This window comes from Leuciscus leuciscus (genome assembly GCF_965113295.1).
Source record: "Leuciscus leuciscus genome assembly, chromosome: 7".
Taxonomy (NCBI): Eukaryota; Metazoa; Chordata; class Actinopteri; order Cypriniformes; family Leuciscidae; genus Leuciscus; species Leuciscus leuciscus.
The window spans coordinates 9,468,863-9,487,761 of NC_138731.1; the positions used below are offsets into that span (position 1 = coordinate 9,468,863).

The 18,899-nt window shown below is 39.3% G+C and overlaps 1 protein-coding gene and 1 long non-coding RNA gene across 2 annotated transcripts in view; one reads left to right on the forward strand and one right to left on the reverse strand.

Moving 5' to 3' along the window:
* The first annotated feature begins 1,741 nt into the window (after positions 1-1,741).
* On the forward strand, positions 1,742-5,003 carry LOC309503507. Its single transcript, XR_014207672.1, has 2 exons — positions 1,742-4,194; positions 4,225-5,003. It is a non-coding gene; the product is annotated as an uncharacterized lncRNA (long non-coding RNA).
* agps (alkylglycerone phosphate synthase) overlaps positions 3,066-18,899 on the reverse strand; it is a 43,866-nt gene continuing 28,032 nt past the window's right edge. Inside the window, exons 13-20 of the mRNA XM_082176138.1 lie at positions 16,549-16,625; positions 15,330-15,442; positions 14,692-14,761; positions 13,708-13,769; positions 13,113-13,202; positions 11,785-11,884; positions 11,381-11,438; positions 3,066-5,692 (exon numbers count right to left, since the gene is read on the reverse strand). Coding sequence (XP_082032264.1) covers positions 5,571-5,692; positions 11,381-11,438; positions 11,785-11,884; positions 13,113-13,202; positions 13,708-13,769; positions 14,692-14,761; positions 15,330-15,442; positions 16,549-16,625 — 692 coding nt within the window. The 3' untranslated portion in view covers positions 3,066-5,570. The remainder of the gene's footprint in view (positions 5,693-11,380; positions 11,439-11,784; positions 11,885-13,112; positions 13,203-13,707; positions 13,770-14,691; positions 14,762-15,329; positions 15,443-16,548; positions 16,626-18,899) is intronic.

Below are 18,899 nucleotides of genomic sequence, written 5' to 3' on the forward strand. Positions count from 1 at the left end.
TGCCTGCAGAACCGTAGGCCGTGCCACATTAGAAGGCACCTTAGGCACATAAGCCCGGCCTGCGATGCAAGATAGCCTTAATATTACTGGGAGCAAACTCCAGGCACTCGGGAGATATAGAGAGGGCCTGAAGATCCCTACTCTTTTTAGAGAAGTGATGGCTAATAGAAAAGCTACCTTGAGGGAAAGGTTCATGGCCTCAGCCGACTCCAGAAGTTTGAAGGGGACCTCGACCAGCCCTTCGAGAACCACCACCAGATCCCATGTGGGAACTCTGGTACGAGCCACAGGTCTCATCCTCCAAGCCCCACGGAGGAATCATACGACCAGCTGATGTCTTCCCAGAGGCCCATTACTCAGAGGAGTGAGGAAAGCCGCAATGGCAGCCACGTACACCTTGAGTGTGGATGGGGTAAGACCAGCCGAGAAGCGATCTTGAAGGAACTCCAGCACTGAAGCCACTGGGCAGTGAACTGGGTCCACCACACGCTCTCTACACCAAATGGTGAAAACATTCCATTTCAGGCTGTACAATTTCCTCGTGGAGGGAGCTCTGGAGCTGAGAATGGTCTCAACTACTCCTGCTGACAGGCCAGCCTCTCGGTACTGTTCCTCTCAGGGGCCAGACCCACACTTTCCATAGCTCTGGCCGAGGGTGGAACATTGAGCCCTTTGCCTGCGAAAACAGGTCCCTCCTGATGGGAATCTCCCATGGAGGGCCGTCCAGGAGCGACCTATGTCTGAGAACCATACTCGGGCCGGACACAATGGGGCTATAAGCAGTAGACAGACCCCATCGTGACGGACCCTCTCCAGAACTCCGGGGAGCAGAGTGATGGCGAGGTGGGCAGCACCGGGGTCTTCAGGGATGACGCAGCGTCGGGGGACAGATAGTTAGCCAATGGCTTTTCCACCCAAGGCATCATCCCATAACCATTGTCTCTCTCCCCCACGATGTTGCTGTAGTCTACAACTGGGGGGTTGGACAAACGAGAGGTGTGTACAACTCATTGTGTAAATCAGGAAAAAATGGTAGACCCCGGCGATGAAGTTGCTCTGTGCTGCAGGAAGCGCTCGTCCAGCTTGCTTTTTGTTTGCGCTTCCTGCCTTTCACGATATTTAAATGGTCCACGGCACGAGAGACAACTTCATGCCTTCCTTCCACGGATCTCTGAGCGGCTATGAGTGAGTGGAGGCGGGGCTCATTTGCATATTCATAGAACCACATATACTAAATGAGGCAAGTGTGTAGAGTTACATTCAAGCTATTTAAAGGCATGAAGAAATTGATTTCAAGAAAAAAACATTTAAATATGTAATTTTGGTCAAAGATGAGTTTTAAGGGGGAGTTTTAATTTTTTTTTAGTTGATACAAAGAAAGAGATTAGTTTATTCAACAGAAACTCAACATATTTTGTTATCTAAACATTTGTTAACCTAAGCTGATTTAAAAAAGATTTGTGAAAAGTTGTGATAAATCATAAATATATGTTTTACAGTGCAGTGACAGTTAATGCACTAATTTAAACTGCTGATCAGAGACAGAAACAGAGAAACATCATGTCATTATTTCATTCTACTAAATAATGACCGAGCATCTGATTGTGACATGTATAGCCTTAGAGAAGAGATTTGTGGTTTTTGATGTCACTTTGAATTAAAGTAATTGATAGATTACAGATGTTCTGCTATTTGAAACAAAAATAGAAAACAAAAAAAGTTATGGTTTAATATAGGGCAGATTAAACATATTGCAATCTAGACAATTACAGTAATATAAGGTCTGTCTATATTCTAAATTAATATGATGAATATGATCTGGTTAGTTATAATTATTTGAAATGTAATCAATATTCAGGGATTGACTTGATAGTGTAGAACCTCTTGTATATATTGTATTTTTCCACTTCAAGCACAGTTTTAAATACTAAAATAATCAAAATAGGATTTCCAGATTTCTTCAGAGCCTCCACTCTTTTTAGCCAATGGAAGATTGAGTAGAGTTCATTGTGTTTTTGGACTTTCTTTTCTAGGCCGTGTGGTCTGGATGTCTACTAGTACACATTTTGGCATTTTGCCAGTGAGTTTGGAGCCATCAGGAAGTGGAAGTGTGCTTTAGGCCCTGTTTACACCTGGTATTAAGCTGGTCGATCGGATCACATGTGGACGACACTAAATACAGGAGTAAACGGGGTCTAAAATGTTTTGAGCTTGTCCACTTTCTACCACTTCCAGAGTTGAAAACACATTTGTGTTCAAATGTGTTCAAACAGCCACAAAAGACAGTCTACGTCTACTGATCTAATGAGTGGACATTATGGGGAGTACTCTAGCCGGACGGGATTTAAACTATCGGCTGAAGACCCAAGTTTGGTTTGAAGATGAAAAACATTCCTGAGGCAAGGCCTCTGATTGGACAGAGAATTCAACAAACCTAATAAAACATTTGCAATAATAACAGAGGACACAGGATCTAAAATGTTCTGACATGTTAATTTATTGCACAAACAGCTTTGACAAAAATGTACTCTGATATTAAACATGACCAAGAAATTTGAGGGAAAGACAAGGGAAACTTTCATTATATTTGGGTTAAAATCTGTTAATACGGTTGTTGTTTTTCTTGAAGTGACGTAAGATGATGAAACCATTCAGGAATCAACCCGAGGGGCAGCGAAACCTCCTCTAGATCCTTCATTTTGCGTTTCAGCAACACAATAGTCCAGAAGCAGATGGATTCATAACACATAAAAAAAGCTCCTCTGACACTTCATAAGCGGCACGAGTGTCACGTGGGAACCAGGAGAGAGGATCTGCTGAACATCACAGCCCTGTTTGACAGGACGTCTGGAAATAAAGACCCTGCCAGGCTGTTGGATTGTTTGTATAGGCTTAAATGTTTTACAAAAGAGCCACCGTAGTAAAGTGAGACATCTGAGCCTGTTACACAGGCCACGCACTACATGAATCTGATCTTCATCCAGCAGAGTTGAGTGTCTGAGCAGCGTCCACTCGGGATTCAGGAACATTCAGGAACAAAGAAAACTTCATCATCAGGTCCAAACATATTGACAGTGAATAAGAAAAGGTGAAAAGTAACATGAAAGCATCAGACTTCTCGTTTGCAATAGAGTCCTGCGCAGGAATGACGGCAAAACCCGGAAGTCTGGTTCCCTCCAGATTTTCCTATGGTGTTTTTCAATTTACGAGTGGAATAATATACGTGGTGAACATAAATTGACGATACATGGACGTTAAACTGCACACACTCACACACCAAACTGCCTTATCTTGTTACTTACTAGAAACATACGTTTTCTAAAACAAACAGCTTCAAAATGTGCGTTTTCGATGTAATTTATGTTGTAGAGCAAAACGTCTGGAAGTATCGTAAAGTATCGTATCGTATCGTAAAGTTTTGTTTACCACAGACCGCATTTCATTCAGAAATTGAAAAACCCTGTTATAAAAACCAGGAAAATCTTTCAATAACATCAATGACAGCAAACAGCAGTGTTTATGCGTGTCATAACTGGTCATGATGCGGCAATTTTAATGTGCAGAAATGCGAATGAAATTTCAGAGCTTTGGCGATTGGGGAAGTTTGTATCTATAATGTCAATTTCAGAATATTCCTCAAACAAATCTGACATTACTTGGGATATTGTTTGGAGTACTTTTGATCCTTTTCCTGTTTTTCCATGGTCTAGAAAAGAGTAGCGTGAACATTCTTCCAAACATCTCTCTTTGAGTCCCACAGATGAGACGATATGAGGGCGAGTGAACGAGGATTTTCTGTTTTAAGTGAACTATTTCTTTGAAAGAAAGCTTCTCCTACATATCATCCACGTCAAAACAAAGTATAACGGACTCTCAGAGTATAATAAACCCAGATGCATTCTGGGAAATCGACAACAGATGAACGAAGGAGGAATTCTGACAGGCGTATTTTTTCCTCAAAAGTTGAGTGAATGCATACAAATCAAAGCACGTAACAGTCACATAATGTTTTAGATCCCAGTTCAGATCATCTCTGGCTTTTTTGCATATGTTGTGTTAAAAAAATACAATTTATCGTGATGGATCTTCGGTGAACATCCTTCTCCAAACCGTGTGCTCGTGTTTATATACAGGACACACAGATGTGTGTGTGTGTGTGTGTGTGTGTGTGTGTGTGTGTGTGTGTGTGTGTGTGTGTGTGTGTGTGTGTGTGTGTGGCTGAAGCAACACTGCAGTAGAAGAGATGCTGACAGTCTTTGGCAGAAACACAAGGAGAGATTTGATACAGATGATGGAATCAGACAGAGCACAACATCTCTGTTCAACACACACATTTACAGGCTCAACACACACACACACTGCACCTCGCAAAAGAGTCGATCTCACAAAAACATGTCTTTCCCTCCAGAATCAAAAGACAAAAACAACACTGTACAATAAGGTTCAATAGATTAGTTAATGCTGGTCTCATGAACTAAATAAATATATCATAAATATACTATTGATCCTTGTTACCTCACATTAATTCATAAAGCATTTACTGACGTTATAATGTTTTAAAAATATGCATGTAAGAATGATCATTTCTGTATTGTTCTTTATTAATGTCAACTAATGCATTAACTAATGTTGGTGAATAAAACCTTATTATAAAGTGTTGAGAATAAAACTACTTAAAAAAATCAATATTAGGCCAATTTACATGACAATTATGACAGTTATGCATAATCTATGGAAGCTTGTTTCCGCCACAGAATGAAAAATAAAACTTTTTGTCTCTCAATTCTGACTTTTAATCTAAGAATTGCGTGACAAAGTCGCAACTGCGTGTTATAGTTAGAATCGTGAGATATAAACTCACAATTATGAGGGAAAAAAAGTCATAATTATCTTTTAAAATGTTTTATTCTGTGGTGGAAACAAGCTTCCATAATATTCCCTCATTCTCATTACACGAATAATCATTTTAATTACCATAATTACGTTTTTTTTAATATATTTTTTTATATTTGCTTAATGAAATTTAGTGTCCAAAAATTCATAATGGCTGAAAAAAAAAAATTGGCTTTATGTGCATTTTTTCCTTTTGATTTTAGAAGTGAAATACAATTGGGACATTTTTCATGAGATTCACCCCTCCAAAAAAAAATACACACAGTTTATTGAGCTGAAGAATAGAAAAGGCAAAAGTACAGTAAGGAAGAGAGGATAATAAAACATTGAGTCACTCAGAAAGAGGAGTGTCAGACAGACAGACGGACAGACAGAAGGCACACTGCTTTAAAAAGCATAATTCAGTCTGCTAATGTAAGTAACACAACAGTAGTGCCAGACACAGACCTCACAGTCTCAAAAACCTGTTCAGTCACGGGAAGACCGGCGAGAAATCAAGTCACGTGATCAGGAGGAGCCCTGCCACCTCACTGAAGAGGAGGTCAAAGGTCAAAGGTGATGGGGTTAATGAGAAACAGAGGAGTGGTTTATCGTGTTACTGTGCGTGAAAGACGGGAATATGAGGTTTAAATCAAATATGATTAGAAGATAATAGAAAACGCATGAGTGTTGCTGAATTACAACAGGTTTCTGCTGCCAAAAATGTTCTGAGGATCCACAAACTCCTTCACCGACTTGAGCACGCCGAGCCCCACGCCGGACACGCTCTCTTTCATCCATTCCTTCCGGAGCTTTCCCACTGAGAGAGAGAGAGAGAGAGAGAGGTTGGATGATGGATGTTCTGCGGTGGGCAGCACTGCTGAAACGCTGAGATGTTTTGCATGATGTGATTTATGGAGAGCAGCAGACTATCAAACTCATTATCCCTGAACTCCCAGAGGAGAGAAACTACAGCAGCACAACTCACATTCTGTCTGTCTGTCTGTCTATCTGAATGTCTATCTGAATGACTGTCTGTCTGTCTGTCTGTCTGTCTGTCTGAATGACTGTTTGAATGACTGACTGTCTGTCTGTCTGTCTGTCTGTCTGAATGACTGTCTGTCTGTCTGTCTGTCTGCCTGTCTGTCTGAATGACTGTTTGAATGACTGTCTGTCTGTCTGAATGACCGTCTGTCTGTCTGTCTGAATGACTGTCTGTCTGTCTGTCTGTATGACTGTCTGTCTGAATGACTGTTTGAATGACTGTCTGTCTGTCTGAATGACTGTTTGAATGACTGTCTGTCTGTCTGTCTGTCTGAATGACCGTCTGCCTGTCTGAATTACTGTCTGTCTGTCTGTCTGTCTGTCTGTCTGTCTGTCTGTCTGTCTGAATGACTGTCTGAATGACTGTCTGTCTGTCTGAATGACCGTCTGCCTGTCTGAATTACTGTCTGTCTGAATGACTGTCTGCCTGTTTGAATGACTGTCTGAATGACTGTCTGTCTGTCTGTATGACTGTCTGTCTGTCTGTCTGTATGACTGTCTGTCTGTCTGTCTGTCTGTCTGTCTGAATGACTGTTTGTCTGTCTGAATGACTGTTTGTCTGTCTGAATGACTGTCTGTCTGTCTGAATGACTGTCTGTCTGTCTGTCTGTCTGTCTGAATGACTGTTTGAATGACCGTCTGTCTGTCTGTCTGACTGTCTATCTGTCTGTCTGTCTGAATTACTGTCTGTCTGTCTGAATGGCTGTCTGTCTGACTGTCTGAATGACTGTCTGTCTGAATGACTGTCTGTCTGTATGACTGTTTGTCTGTCTGTCTGAATGACTGTCTGTCTGTCTGTCTGTCTGACTGTCTGACTGTCTGAATGACTGACTGTCTGTCTGTATGACTGTTTGTCTGTCTGTCTGAATGACTGTCTGTCTGTCTGTCTGTCTGTCTGTCTGTCTGACTGTCTGAATGACTGACTGTCTGTCTGTATGACTGTTTGTCTGTCTGTCTGAATGACTGTCTGTCTGAATGACTGTTTGTCTGTCTGAATGACTGTCTGTCTATCTGAATGACTGTCTGTCTGTCTGTCTGAATGACTGTCTGTCTGTCTGTCTGAATGACTGTCTGTCTGTCTGTCTGTCTGAATGACTGTCTGTCTGTCTGTCTGTCTGTCTGTCTGTCTGTCTGTCTGTCTGAATGACTGTCTGTCTGTCTGTCTTTCTGACTGACTGTCTGTCTGTCTTTGTGTGTGTGTGTCTGTGTGTCTCTGTCTGACTGAGTGTGTGAGTGTGTGTCTGTGTGTCTCTGTCTGTCTGACTGAGTGTGTGAGTGTGTGTGTGTGTGTGTGTGTGTGTGTGTGTGTGTGTGTGTGTGTGTGTGTGTGTGTGTGTGTGTGTGTGTGAGTGTGTGTGTGTGTGTGTGTGAGTGTGTGTGTGAGTGTGTGTGAGTGTGTGTGTGTGTGTGTGTGTGTGTGTGTGTGTGTGTGTGTGTCTGTCTGTCTGAATGACTGTCTGTTCAAAAACACTATCAATCACCGATATTAAAGCCTTTAAGCTGAAGACTAATTTCATGCAATGGCCGATAAATGGCTGATATTAATATTCTAAACCATTTTGTTAAAAGTAAATAAAAATAAAACCCTCAAATCTTAAATATTTTAAATGCTACAAGTGAATTAGGGCATCACAATATTATATTGTAGAGTGTGAAAATGGATATTAATTTTGAAATTTGCTAAAGATTACTCTGAACAGTGTTATTAAATTGTTTAGTCAAGGTCATTAAATTATTGTTATTAAAACATTATATCATTATAGTTTTTGTTTTTACAAGATTAATCAAGTTAGAGTAAGGAAAAAATCTAAACACAAAAATAGGGGAATTTAACAGTGTTATTAAATATTATTCATTATTAATCCATTATTATTATTATAATCATTACTGCTATTTAATCATTATTATTAATAAATAATTTTGAATGGATGGAAAGAACGATAGAATGATGGATGGATGATATGCTGGTCCCTAAATATAATTCACACCTTCATCTATAAAATTTTGTTATTTTAATTAAAATAATCTGATAATATAATATAAGAATTGAAGAGAAGAGAATAGAATAGAATATAGTTATGATTTCTTTCTCATCTCATCAAATCAATGACACATCCTTTTATGCGTGTTATCCCACACAGCATATTTGTCAGAACAGCAGTTTAGAAAACCTCTCAGTCTGTCTCTCACACGCTTACTATGATTGATAAGCGTCCAGACGGCGTTTCGTCATAATACGTTATCGTATGAGAAGGGGGCGGAGCTTAGGGTCAGGGTAGATCGCTATTGGCAACCGCCCAACCCATGCATATGCAAACAGGTCTAGTGGCGACAGAGCCAATCATCTCACACGAGAGAACAGAGGGCCGGCCCACCGAACGCACACGAGCCAATCACGAGCGGCCCCTCCTCAAACGCCCAGCGGTGTGTGTGTGTGTGTGTGTGTGTGTCTCTGCTGGGCGACAGACAGAAACAGAAGGAGGCATGACTGCATCATTGCCTCCATCACGGAGATAATTTACACATCTATCATCTCGCCATCAGCTCTCTCTTTCCATCACTATCCTGTCACTATTCATCTCTCATAACCACTTTCACACAGCTGAGACATGCAGAAACTACAGCCAGGGACAAAAGCAGAGGTGTGTGTGTGTGTGTGTGTGTGTGTGTGTGTGTGTGTGTGTGTGTGTGTGTGTGTGTGTGTGTGTGTGTCCAACAATGGCTGAATAAAGAGGAAGAGCTCAGGAGTGTGAGTGTGTCTGAGGCTGATGCTCTCGTATAACCCCTGCTCTTCACCTGCACAAACACACACACACGCTGTTGGTGTTTCCTCAGGCGTGTGTTCACACATGCTGTGCTCAGAAGACACGTTTAAGCATGTCTGCGTGGTGCCAAACAAACAAACCCGAAAAACAAAACTCCTACTGCGAAGACCAACAGGAACTCTAAGAATCCGGGTCACGGCACCAGACAAAGCTTTGTACTTCGGAGCGGTCACATTAGTCCAAACACATCACTACTACTATACATGTAGGACAGCTGAGGTGATCGTTGTTCTGGACAGCACTGGAATATTTTATTCATTCTAGTGAATCACTTCGTTTGGATAGTTCCTTTGAACGAACATCCTAAACACACAAATGATTCACTGATTCATTTGATTCATTATTTTCACTTTTACTCTGAAGCCCTTCATTTTTTTGCAGTGAAACAAATGTTCAGTTAGTTCTGTTTGCTGAGTTCATTTGGATGGTTCATTCCAATGAAAACACAAATGATTCACTGATTCTCACAAAAAACACCCCCTCCCCCACCACAAATAATTCACTGATTCATTTCAGTCATAACTTTCAGAATATTCCTGGAAGCTCTTCTTTTTGTAATTAAGTAAATGTTTAGTTAGTTCTATCAACTAGGGTTGCTAGGTTCCCTTGGACAGTTCATTTCACACAAATGATTCACTGATTCATTCTCTTTTTTTGTAGTGAAATACATTTTTAGTAAGTTCTGTTTGCTAAGGCTGTATTAAACTCAACCTCCCACCAAAGTTATTCAGTCAAGTGATTGACAAATGCTTTGCAAATCAGTTCAGGTTATTTCCACCCAGATCTCCCTCACTACAGGCTGTTTGTACGGTCTCTCTCTAACTCTTTATCTCTAGCAGAGCAGCACATCTATTTTAACGTGTTCTTTCAAGGCTTTTGTTGGTTTAGTTTGCTTAGATGCGTACACACGGTCAGTGTGCAACAAAGGAACTGTGTGTGTTTGTGTTTAGAGCGAGTGGAGGTCTGGCAAGCGTGTGTATTCACAGCTCTGACCCGTGGTAAACACAGGTTAGTAAACTGTGTGTTTCTCTCCTGCGCCCTCCCACCTCGCCAGCCCAGACTACATCTGTTTTTCCAGATACACACACACTCACTTCATTTGTCATGCTGTGATTGTGTGTAGACAAAAGGGCCTGTCGGCAGGCAGATAGTACCGCAGTACTGCTATTAATCACAATTACAGAGAACTATCCCCCCCCCCCCTCTCACACACACACACACACACACACACACACACACACACACAATCATGGCTTTCTTTCTTTTAGATAGCGGTCATGAAAGTTTATAAACATCAGCTCACCATTTCCTCTCTCATTTTAAAGGTATAGTTCATTCAAAATAGTGTTAGACAAGTCTAAAATTTGCTCATAGACTAGTCTAATGCAAGTTAGACTGTTTCACAAAAATAAAGACTGACTTAATTTAGACCAAAAAAATGAGACACCTTACTCCTAGGCTAACTTGGGTCTAAGACTAAGTTACCTTGGCAACCAGCAGTAACAATCAGTTACATTACAAACAGCCAAAAGAAAAGAGGAAATGGCTCATAATTTGTGGTTTGCTGATGACGTTATGGAGAGAGCTATGAGAAGGGAAAGGGTTTTTAGGAAACGCAGTAATTTACTGGAAATATATAATAATGAGGACTTCATCGGCCGGTACCATGTTTTTGTATCTTTTCTGTACGTCTTTAACGCTCCACTCAACGGTCGGATTAACGCTGTTAACTGTCGTAGCAATCTTTTTCCAAATTACACATTTCGTGTTACTACATTCTCCGCTAATTTCCCTAGTAAAATGTCCTTGTAACTGTTATACTCCTCCAACAAACACATATTTTCCGCTGGGCGGTTGAATGCGCTTACTCGATCCGCCATGTTTTTTGTTTTGAAAAGTGTCTTATTTTACCCAGAATGCATTGCAGTGTAGTCCTACTTAAGATAGTCAGAGTCTTAAGTGCTTTGTGCAACGGTCTGATTTAGATGTCTATCTGAAGTCTGACTATCTACTATATCTAAGCCTATTCAAAGTCTATCTTTGTGAAACCGGCCCCTGCACATAGTTTCAAATAGACTTTATTCTCTCTCTTCTGTGAAATAAAAGATGCTATTTTGCATCTGATCTTTGAATGATTCATTCACAAATCTGACTCAATGACAGGTCTCAGCATTAGACAACTCCTTTAATATTCTTTTCTTACCTATTTTTAACTTCAGAATTGTATCTTTTGTATTCCACAGAAAAAAGAAAGAAATCATTCAGTTTGAAATGACATAACAGTCCGGAAACAAAGTTTTGGAGTGAACTATTCCTTTATCAGTCCATTTAAGACTCGACCCTCACAGATCTCTCTCTCTCTCTCTGCGTGCGTGTGTGTGTGTGTGTGTGTGTGTGTATATGTGATTAATGAGTCTGGTGACGTTTAGCTAGCAGCAGGCGGACGGTAATGTAGATAAGTCATGTGTCTCAGACCCACTAAACCAGCACAAACCACCGACCCCAACGCTACCATTCTCTAAAGCTGAATAGTGGAGTCTAGAGGCCGAGTTGTGTGTGTGTTCGGTTTAGTAGAGCTTAGCGTGAGGGAATAGATTTGATTATTTCAGATGAGTCACGTGCTGTGTGGTGTAATTCACCTCCATGATGGTGAGACAGACTTCCTCCATTGGCAAGAATCTCCTCCCGGGCCGCATGCTACACAATAGAAGCAAAACAAGACGTTAATTATCATGTTTAATATTTTAAAGAATCATCATTATTTCATTTTTGCTGCTCTGATTGGTCAGAAGGTCCAGTCTGTTGTGATTGGTCTACTCTGCTCTGATTGGTCAGATGACCAAATGATTCATTCGAGTCTTTCTTTTAAAATGTTCTTGGATGCCCTTCTTTTTAGTAGTGAAATAAATGTTTAGTTAGATCTATCAGCTAGGGCTGCAAGGTTCATATGGACAGTTCATTTTACTCTCACTGGTAAATATTGAGACATGTTGTGCAAGTTTAAAGATCGATGGCTAATCTTAATCTTTCTTGCTGTCCTTACCTCCACTTTTTCGTAGACATGAACTGGATCGCTCAGACCCCGGTAATTAAAGGCAAAATAGAAATACACACAAGCACCTGCATCATACGTCTGTGTAACTCTGGAGAGAGAAAAAACAAAGAGAAAAACATAAGTTATGATGCTTTCAAGTCCATCCGGGGAAGATATCCACCATTTTATACTGACACCTAGTGGTGTGGATGTAGATGTAGCCATGATTATTTTTTTAAATACTTTAAATATTATTTAATCTTATAATATACCATTTTATAATAATACTGAGTGCACTTTTAGGGGCCATAATTACACTAAAATATACTCATGTATAATACATAAAATCTAGCCATTGATTTAAAGTTCCTATAAATGAAATGCTATTGCTAGTTACATTATTATCCATCACTTAGATATTATCCACCAAGCTTTATAACAATTCATCAGCAGTACACAAAAAGCATACAGAAATTGTACAGCCCATTTTTACAATCATGATACTAATTTACCATCAACTAAAGATATCTATATCTATAATACATGTGTTGTTTGCTATGATTTCTTTGTCACATCAACTCAAAAGGTCTAGGTTCAAATAAATCCAGCTTTTCCCGCTGGTAATTACGACACTGTGATGGCCGTCATAATTTCTCAAATTTTGCTCAGTTTTCTAATTTTGTTCTGGTATATACACCTCATAATCACTTATTTCTGAGAGGATGAGGAGTGTTTGATGTTTCTATAATCAGTAATCTTGATATTCTTCCTGCTAAAGCGGATTTACGGCTGCTGTGGGGTTTTTAATGACTCTAGAAAGGCACAAAGAGAAAGTGAGAGACACTGACATGCTTTCTATCCAGGTCCTGCCTTTGTGACCCTTGACTTGGAGACAAAGTAAGTTTAAGTTTATCTGGTTTTGCAGAGGTTAAATGGCCACATCAATCATGTCTCGCGCAGCTGGAAAGCAAACGACAGGAAATGAATGGCTAGGAAATGCTCTTCAGCCCCAAACTCCCTCTCTCTCGGTGTGACGGACGGTAAAGGTGAGATTACAATGAACACAGAGTTCACTAATCAATATATAAAGCTATGCCTCTAGATTTGTACATTTACTGAATAAAATGTGAGCAGTGCTGGGTTATACAATAGTTGCCACCACCATGCTAGGGTCTTGTGGGTAATATTTTTAGTGTGCTGCACTTGAACACGAGTCCGGATGGTCGTTAGGCGCTTACTTACGGACAGCAAATCAAAGGTCAGGAAGGTGTGTGTGTGTGTGTGCGTGTGTGTGTGTGTGTGTGTGTGTGTGTGTGTGTGTGTGTGTGTGTGTGTACCTGCATGTGGACAGCGGATGGAACTGAACTCCTCTCTCCTTACACTCTCTTACAATCCTCTCCTTCACATTCCTGCACAAGTCCAAAATCCTGAAAGAGAGACAAATAAAAAAATAAAAAAGATAAATACTAAATGTGTTGTCAAGAGTAGACAAGAGTGGCCAAAAAGTCACCTAATCACTTTTGTTCTGAAATGCTACAAATAGTCAAATTTAAGTAATGGGGAAAAACATAAAAATACAACAATATAAAATAACAACAAAATAATAATGAACAAAAACACAAACCAACAACAACACAGCACTCTAGATTCTTCTCACTCTGGACAATCACTCTATCCTGGGATGTATTTAAACTGCATGAGTTCACATGAGTTTTGCTTTTAATTCATAATCTGTGTTAATTCTAAGAGCTAAAATTCCAGGTTCACGTGAAGTCTGAAAGTTTTTCCTTTACTTTGTGTCCTCTTAACCTTCCCACCTCCACAAACGCCTCCAGACAGAGACAACAACGGTGTTAAAGAGAGCGTGGAGGAGCGTGGGCGATCAACAGAGAGAGCACAGTGCAAAACAAGTGATGCCTGACCATCGCTTACCTGTCCCAGGGCACAGACGTCTCAAACGACTCTCCCATCACGTAGTAGTCCATTCCCAAATCCTGCACACACACACACACACACATATTCAATCCCGTTCATTCAATCCCAGCGTACATTTCACAACAAATATATATATATGTTCGGAGATACATTTATAAGGATAGTGTACAGTCTGCTGTATTATTATCTCAAAACAAACCCTGACGGGACAAACAGGACCAGCTGACGTAATGCAATCAGTGCTTGACCAATCATAGTCAAGTATTATATAATAGATATATCACACTATCATTTTGTTCACAAGCAGCCATACATTTTATTTTTATATAATTCTCTATATAATTCTCTCTCTCTCATATATTTCAAATGCTCAGGGTCGGTGAGAAATTTTTATTTTTTTATTCTCCTCTGCTCACCCAGACTGAATTTACTTGATCAAAAATACAGTAATATTGTGAAATACTACATAACTTTAAAGTAACTGTTTTCTATGTGAATATATAGTAAAGTGTAATTTATTCCTGTGATCAAAGCTGAATTTTCAGCATCATTACTTCAGTCTTCAGTGTCACATGATCCTTCAGAAATCATTCTTATATGATGATTTGATGCTCAATAAACATTTATGAGTATTATCAATATTGAAAACAGTCATGCTGCTTCATATATTTGTGATGCATTTCTATCAGGATTATTAGAAATTTCAAAAGAACAGCATTTAACTGAAATCTTTTGTAACATTATAAATGGCCTTAATGTTTCGATCAATGTAATGTTTACGTATGGAATAAAAGTATATTATTTTTTAAAAATCCATGACTTTTTGACCCATGGCGCTCACGCCCATGTATTCCACAAAAAAAAAAAAAACCTTGCCATCAAAAACACACATTTAGGGTTAGATATAAAAATATAAGTTATTTGTAGTTGCATTTTGGTGTATTTTGAAGTCTGTTGAAATGAAGGGGATTCATAACACACCCGTAGATACGCGATCACAAACGTCAGCATGTAACCCCTCTGACCGTTGTCCTCTCCTGCTGCCAGTCCCCTAAAACACACACACACACACGCACGCACGCACACGCACACACGCACGCACACACACACACACACAGTAACAAAACAGAGTACAGGTCATTGGGACGTGAAGAGGAAAATCATATATTATCAGCACTGTCAATGTTGCAAGAGAATAACCATCAAGGCGTTTGTGGTCTGGTGAACATTTCCCATATGGATACACACATGCACACAGAGGCAGTGGATCAATAAGGTCAGCTGTGGGATCTATCCATTCATCCCCTTCTATCCATCACAATCGGCCTCTAATCAAATATTCTCAAAATCAAACCAACCTTTAATGCTGAAATCATTCAATCTGTGCTCTCTTTTCCTCACACACCCATCACTGCCACTGAAAGAGCCGTGATGAATGAGGGAGCATGAAAAGACAGAGACAAACGCCAGTGCTTCCGTATACAATCAGGAAGGTCAGTTAAGGTCAGGGGTCACGACCCTAATGACCCATGCTGAACTATACTGGTGAAATAGTAACTCTGGCTCCATAGAAACGGCATAGATTGGAAGAACACACTCAAAAACCAAGGGTTTCTTACCCGAATTTGGCTGCGATGTCGTAAACCTGTTTCTCGTGCTGCAAAACCTTCCCACGATCCCCCTCAAATAACAGCGTGGCGACACACAGGTGGTGCGGGTCGAATCCTTTAAACTGAGAACAGTGTTGCACGGTTAGATAACATGAAATCAAGAGACCCACAATCCATCAGTGAACGTTATTTAAAAAAAAAAGTATAATCCTTTATCATAATGTATGAGACTTTGACATTCTCTGCTTCTTCTAAAATGAGTTTTCATTTCTGATTTTATTTCAAGTCTGTGTAGGTGTAAAAAAAGAAGAAGAAAAAATAAATATTAGCCAATAATATCAGTGGCTTCTTTTCACAAGCCAATCAAATGAGTGGAATGAAATCAGTCTAGCATCATATCTTGCTCTGAATGTAGAATACTGTGGCTGACCAATCAGAATGAAGTATTCCAGAGAGCGGTGTAATAGAGTGCATTAGTGCCCGCCCACTTTTTCAGTGGCGCTGGTTCCGGAAGTATTTTTCCATACATTTTTCCCATAGGGATTTGAAAAAAGTCTTTGTTAAAGAGTTACAAGCCATGAACCGAGCCAACCAGCTCCGAGGAGAACCATAACGTTAAAAACGTTGATTTGAAGCAAAAAAATAAATAATCTAACAAAAATACAAAGGTACAAGACTGTGTACTTAACGGCTTTAGAGAGGAAAAGAACTACAATCCCATGAAGCATTGCAAATGTCATAATCGAATTAAAAACAATGGAGAACCAAAACTACTCATTAAAAACTGCTGATTGATCGATTGATTGATATAAATATCTCAAAATACTTCTCAAAATACTTAAGTATTTTGAGATACGCGATTATATCATTCGCAGTGCTTCATGGGAGTGGGCGGAGTTAATGAGATCTGCCACGTTTTGCTTGTTTTGACTATGATTGGTGGATTTTCAGTAGAGCATCATGGGTAATGTAGTTTTTCACCACAAATATAGCTGTTAAACACGATTATTTTAAAACAAAGTTGAAATAATGCTGGCTGACGGCTTCAACAGAAGCAAACACCATGCATTAACAACCTCGTCGCTCACACTAGGGCTGTCTTTAAAGATTTATAAGTTATCGTTAAAAATCAATTTCCCTATGGAGAGTTTTTACTTCCAGTTGCGCTCTATAGCAGCACTTAATTGTTGCAAAACTGTATTGACCCACATTCACGCTTCTTTCTCACCTTTGTTATGTAGAATTTTTTCAACCCGTCCACGAATGACGTGAACATGGAGGACACCTGCGGCTTGAGTGCATGACCTGTCAAAACATTGAAAACGTCAGTAAACCTCAGTATTAATCATGCAATCATTTAGTGCTCTTTTTTCAGGAGCTGTGTGCAGTCATAAGCTTTCCGCTCGAAACGAATGACTCTCGTGCTGTTCTAACGTCACCAAGCATCCCTCAGTTTCGCCCCTCGGATTTCCCAGAGGCCTTTGTGTCAGATTTATTAGCGGTGTGAACAATAGCGCAGTAATGACTGGAGACACAGAGAGAGGGAAAGGCAGAGAGGGAACGCTGCACATAAATCATCCTGATAGCAGTTCCTCTGATAAGAAACGCCAGGGAATCTCACACACACGCAGTCAGATTCACCTCAGAGCCAACACAAGATCTCAGATCAATTGAAAATCCAGCTGACATGAATCTGTGTGTGAAATATATCACACAAGTCATGTCGCTGCCGTGGCCTAACGGATAGCACACTAACCAGTGTTGTGTTGACTTCCTATCTCTTAGAGCTGGCAATATGATAATATTGTCAACTGGTAGAAATGTGTCATCTAGTAGAGATTTGTTGATGTCTGTGGTACATATATTTGAATAGTTATCAGTATTTATGCACAAAAATGACTAAGAACTGTGAAAAATCAGAGCGAGACGCATCCTAAATAAGTCAAGATGACGATTATTAGAGTTGTTTGTGGATGCAGTACAATGTCACAATAATAAACATTAAACTGATGTACAGGTCACAGTTGTTTAAATATTCGCAAGAGCTTCAAATGTGCCTTATCCAATCGGAATTTAACAGTATTAACTTTTTATCTTTATGATATAATAAACAAATAATTGTATTTACTCATTATGTAAAATTAGTCTGGAATGTTTTGTTTTATTTTATTGTTTTTGAACTCAAGTGTTACAATGTGTTTATGCATGTTTGGCCTTTAGTGTGAACTATCAAGTTAGTATAACAATAATAATAATAATAAATATAGCTGCAAGCTACGATACGGGGCCAAGACCCTGGAGGTCCAAAGACCCTGGTGGTCCAAAGACCATCTGATGAGATTTTAAACAAGATTGGAACATTTGTAAGAATAGCAACAAAAACTGGTTTTCATTTACTTAGATATGGAAGACAGGCAAATTGATGGAAAGTGACAAATGAGATATCGTAGGAATCAGCATAAACCAAGGATCATAATGACAATGAGAAAACAATTTCGGACATGCTGATGATGATACCTACCGAATGTTGTGCCGATATGTCAAATCATTTAAAAGATATTGCAATTCATGTCAAAATTCAAAATGGCGCCCGATAGTTCATCTGATCCTGACAAAATCGGCATCCACGTAATCGGCATGACTCAAGGAATCCATAAACACTTAGATCATGATTCTGACAAACTATTCAAAAGTTATTAGCAAAAATAGCCATTTTTCAGATCTCATGACCTGTAAGTGGTGGTGTTCCCAAATTTGGCATGGACTCAGATCATGGTTCCAATAAAGAAAAAGAAAAAAAATTATGGAATAGTAGCACTTTTTTTTATACTGTACTTTTCAAAATGGCCACAACTGTAATGGGCGGAGTCTTATTGTAAGATGTTGAACGTGATCAGCATGAAGAGAGGAATCAGGTGAACAGTGTTTCATTTTTCTAGATCAAAGTGTTCAAAAGTCAACTGGTGGTGGTGCTATAGAGTTGGTACTAGAGACCCCAAATTGGGTCAGATTTTTAGTCATTCCCATCACTACAAGTGTGCAGATTTTCATTATTTTCCCAGATTCCGTTCATAGGGCTGCCATAGACTCCCATTCGGGAAGAAGAAGAAAACTAAGGAAAACAATAGGGGCCCTTTGGGGTTTGGCCCCTAATAAAAACAATAACAACAATAATCCAAAGTACCTTTCATTTCTAAAAGTATTTAAGTGAAAATAAATAAATTATTATTACCAAAGTTTTGCAATAGATAAATATTTGTTCTTAAATTCCCATTGATATACACTACTGTTCAAAAGTTTGGGGTCAGTAAGATTTGCGTTAAGAAATTAAAACTTTTATTCAGCATTAAATTGATTAAGTGACAGTAAATACATTTATAATGTTACAAAAGATTCTATTTCAAATAAATGCTGTTCTTTTGAACTTCCTATTCATAAGAATCACGAAAAATAAAATATAACTCAGTTTTCACAGAAATATCATGTTTCTTGATCATCAAATCATCATATTAGAATGATTTCTGAAGGATCATGTGACACTGAAGACTGGAGTAATGATGCTGAAAATGTAATAGATTA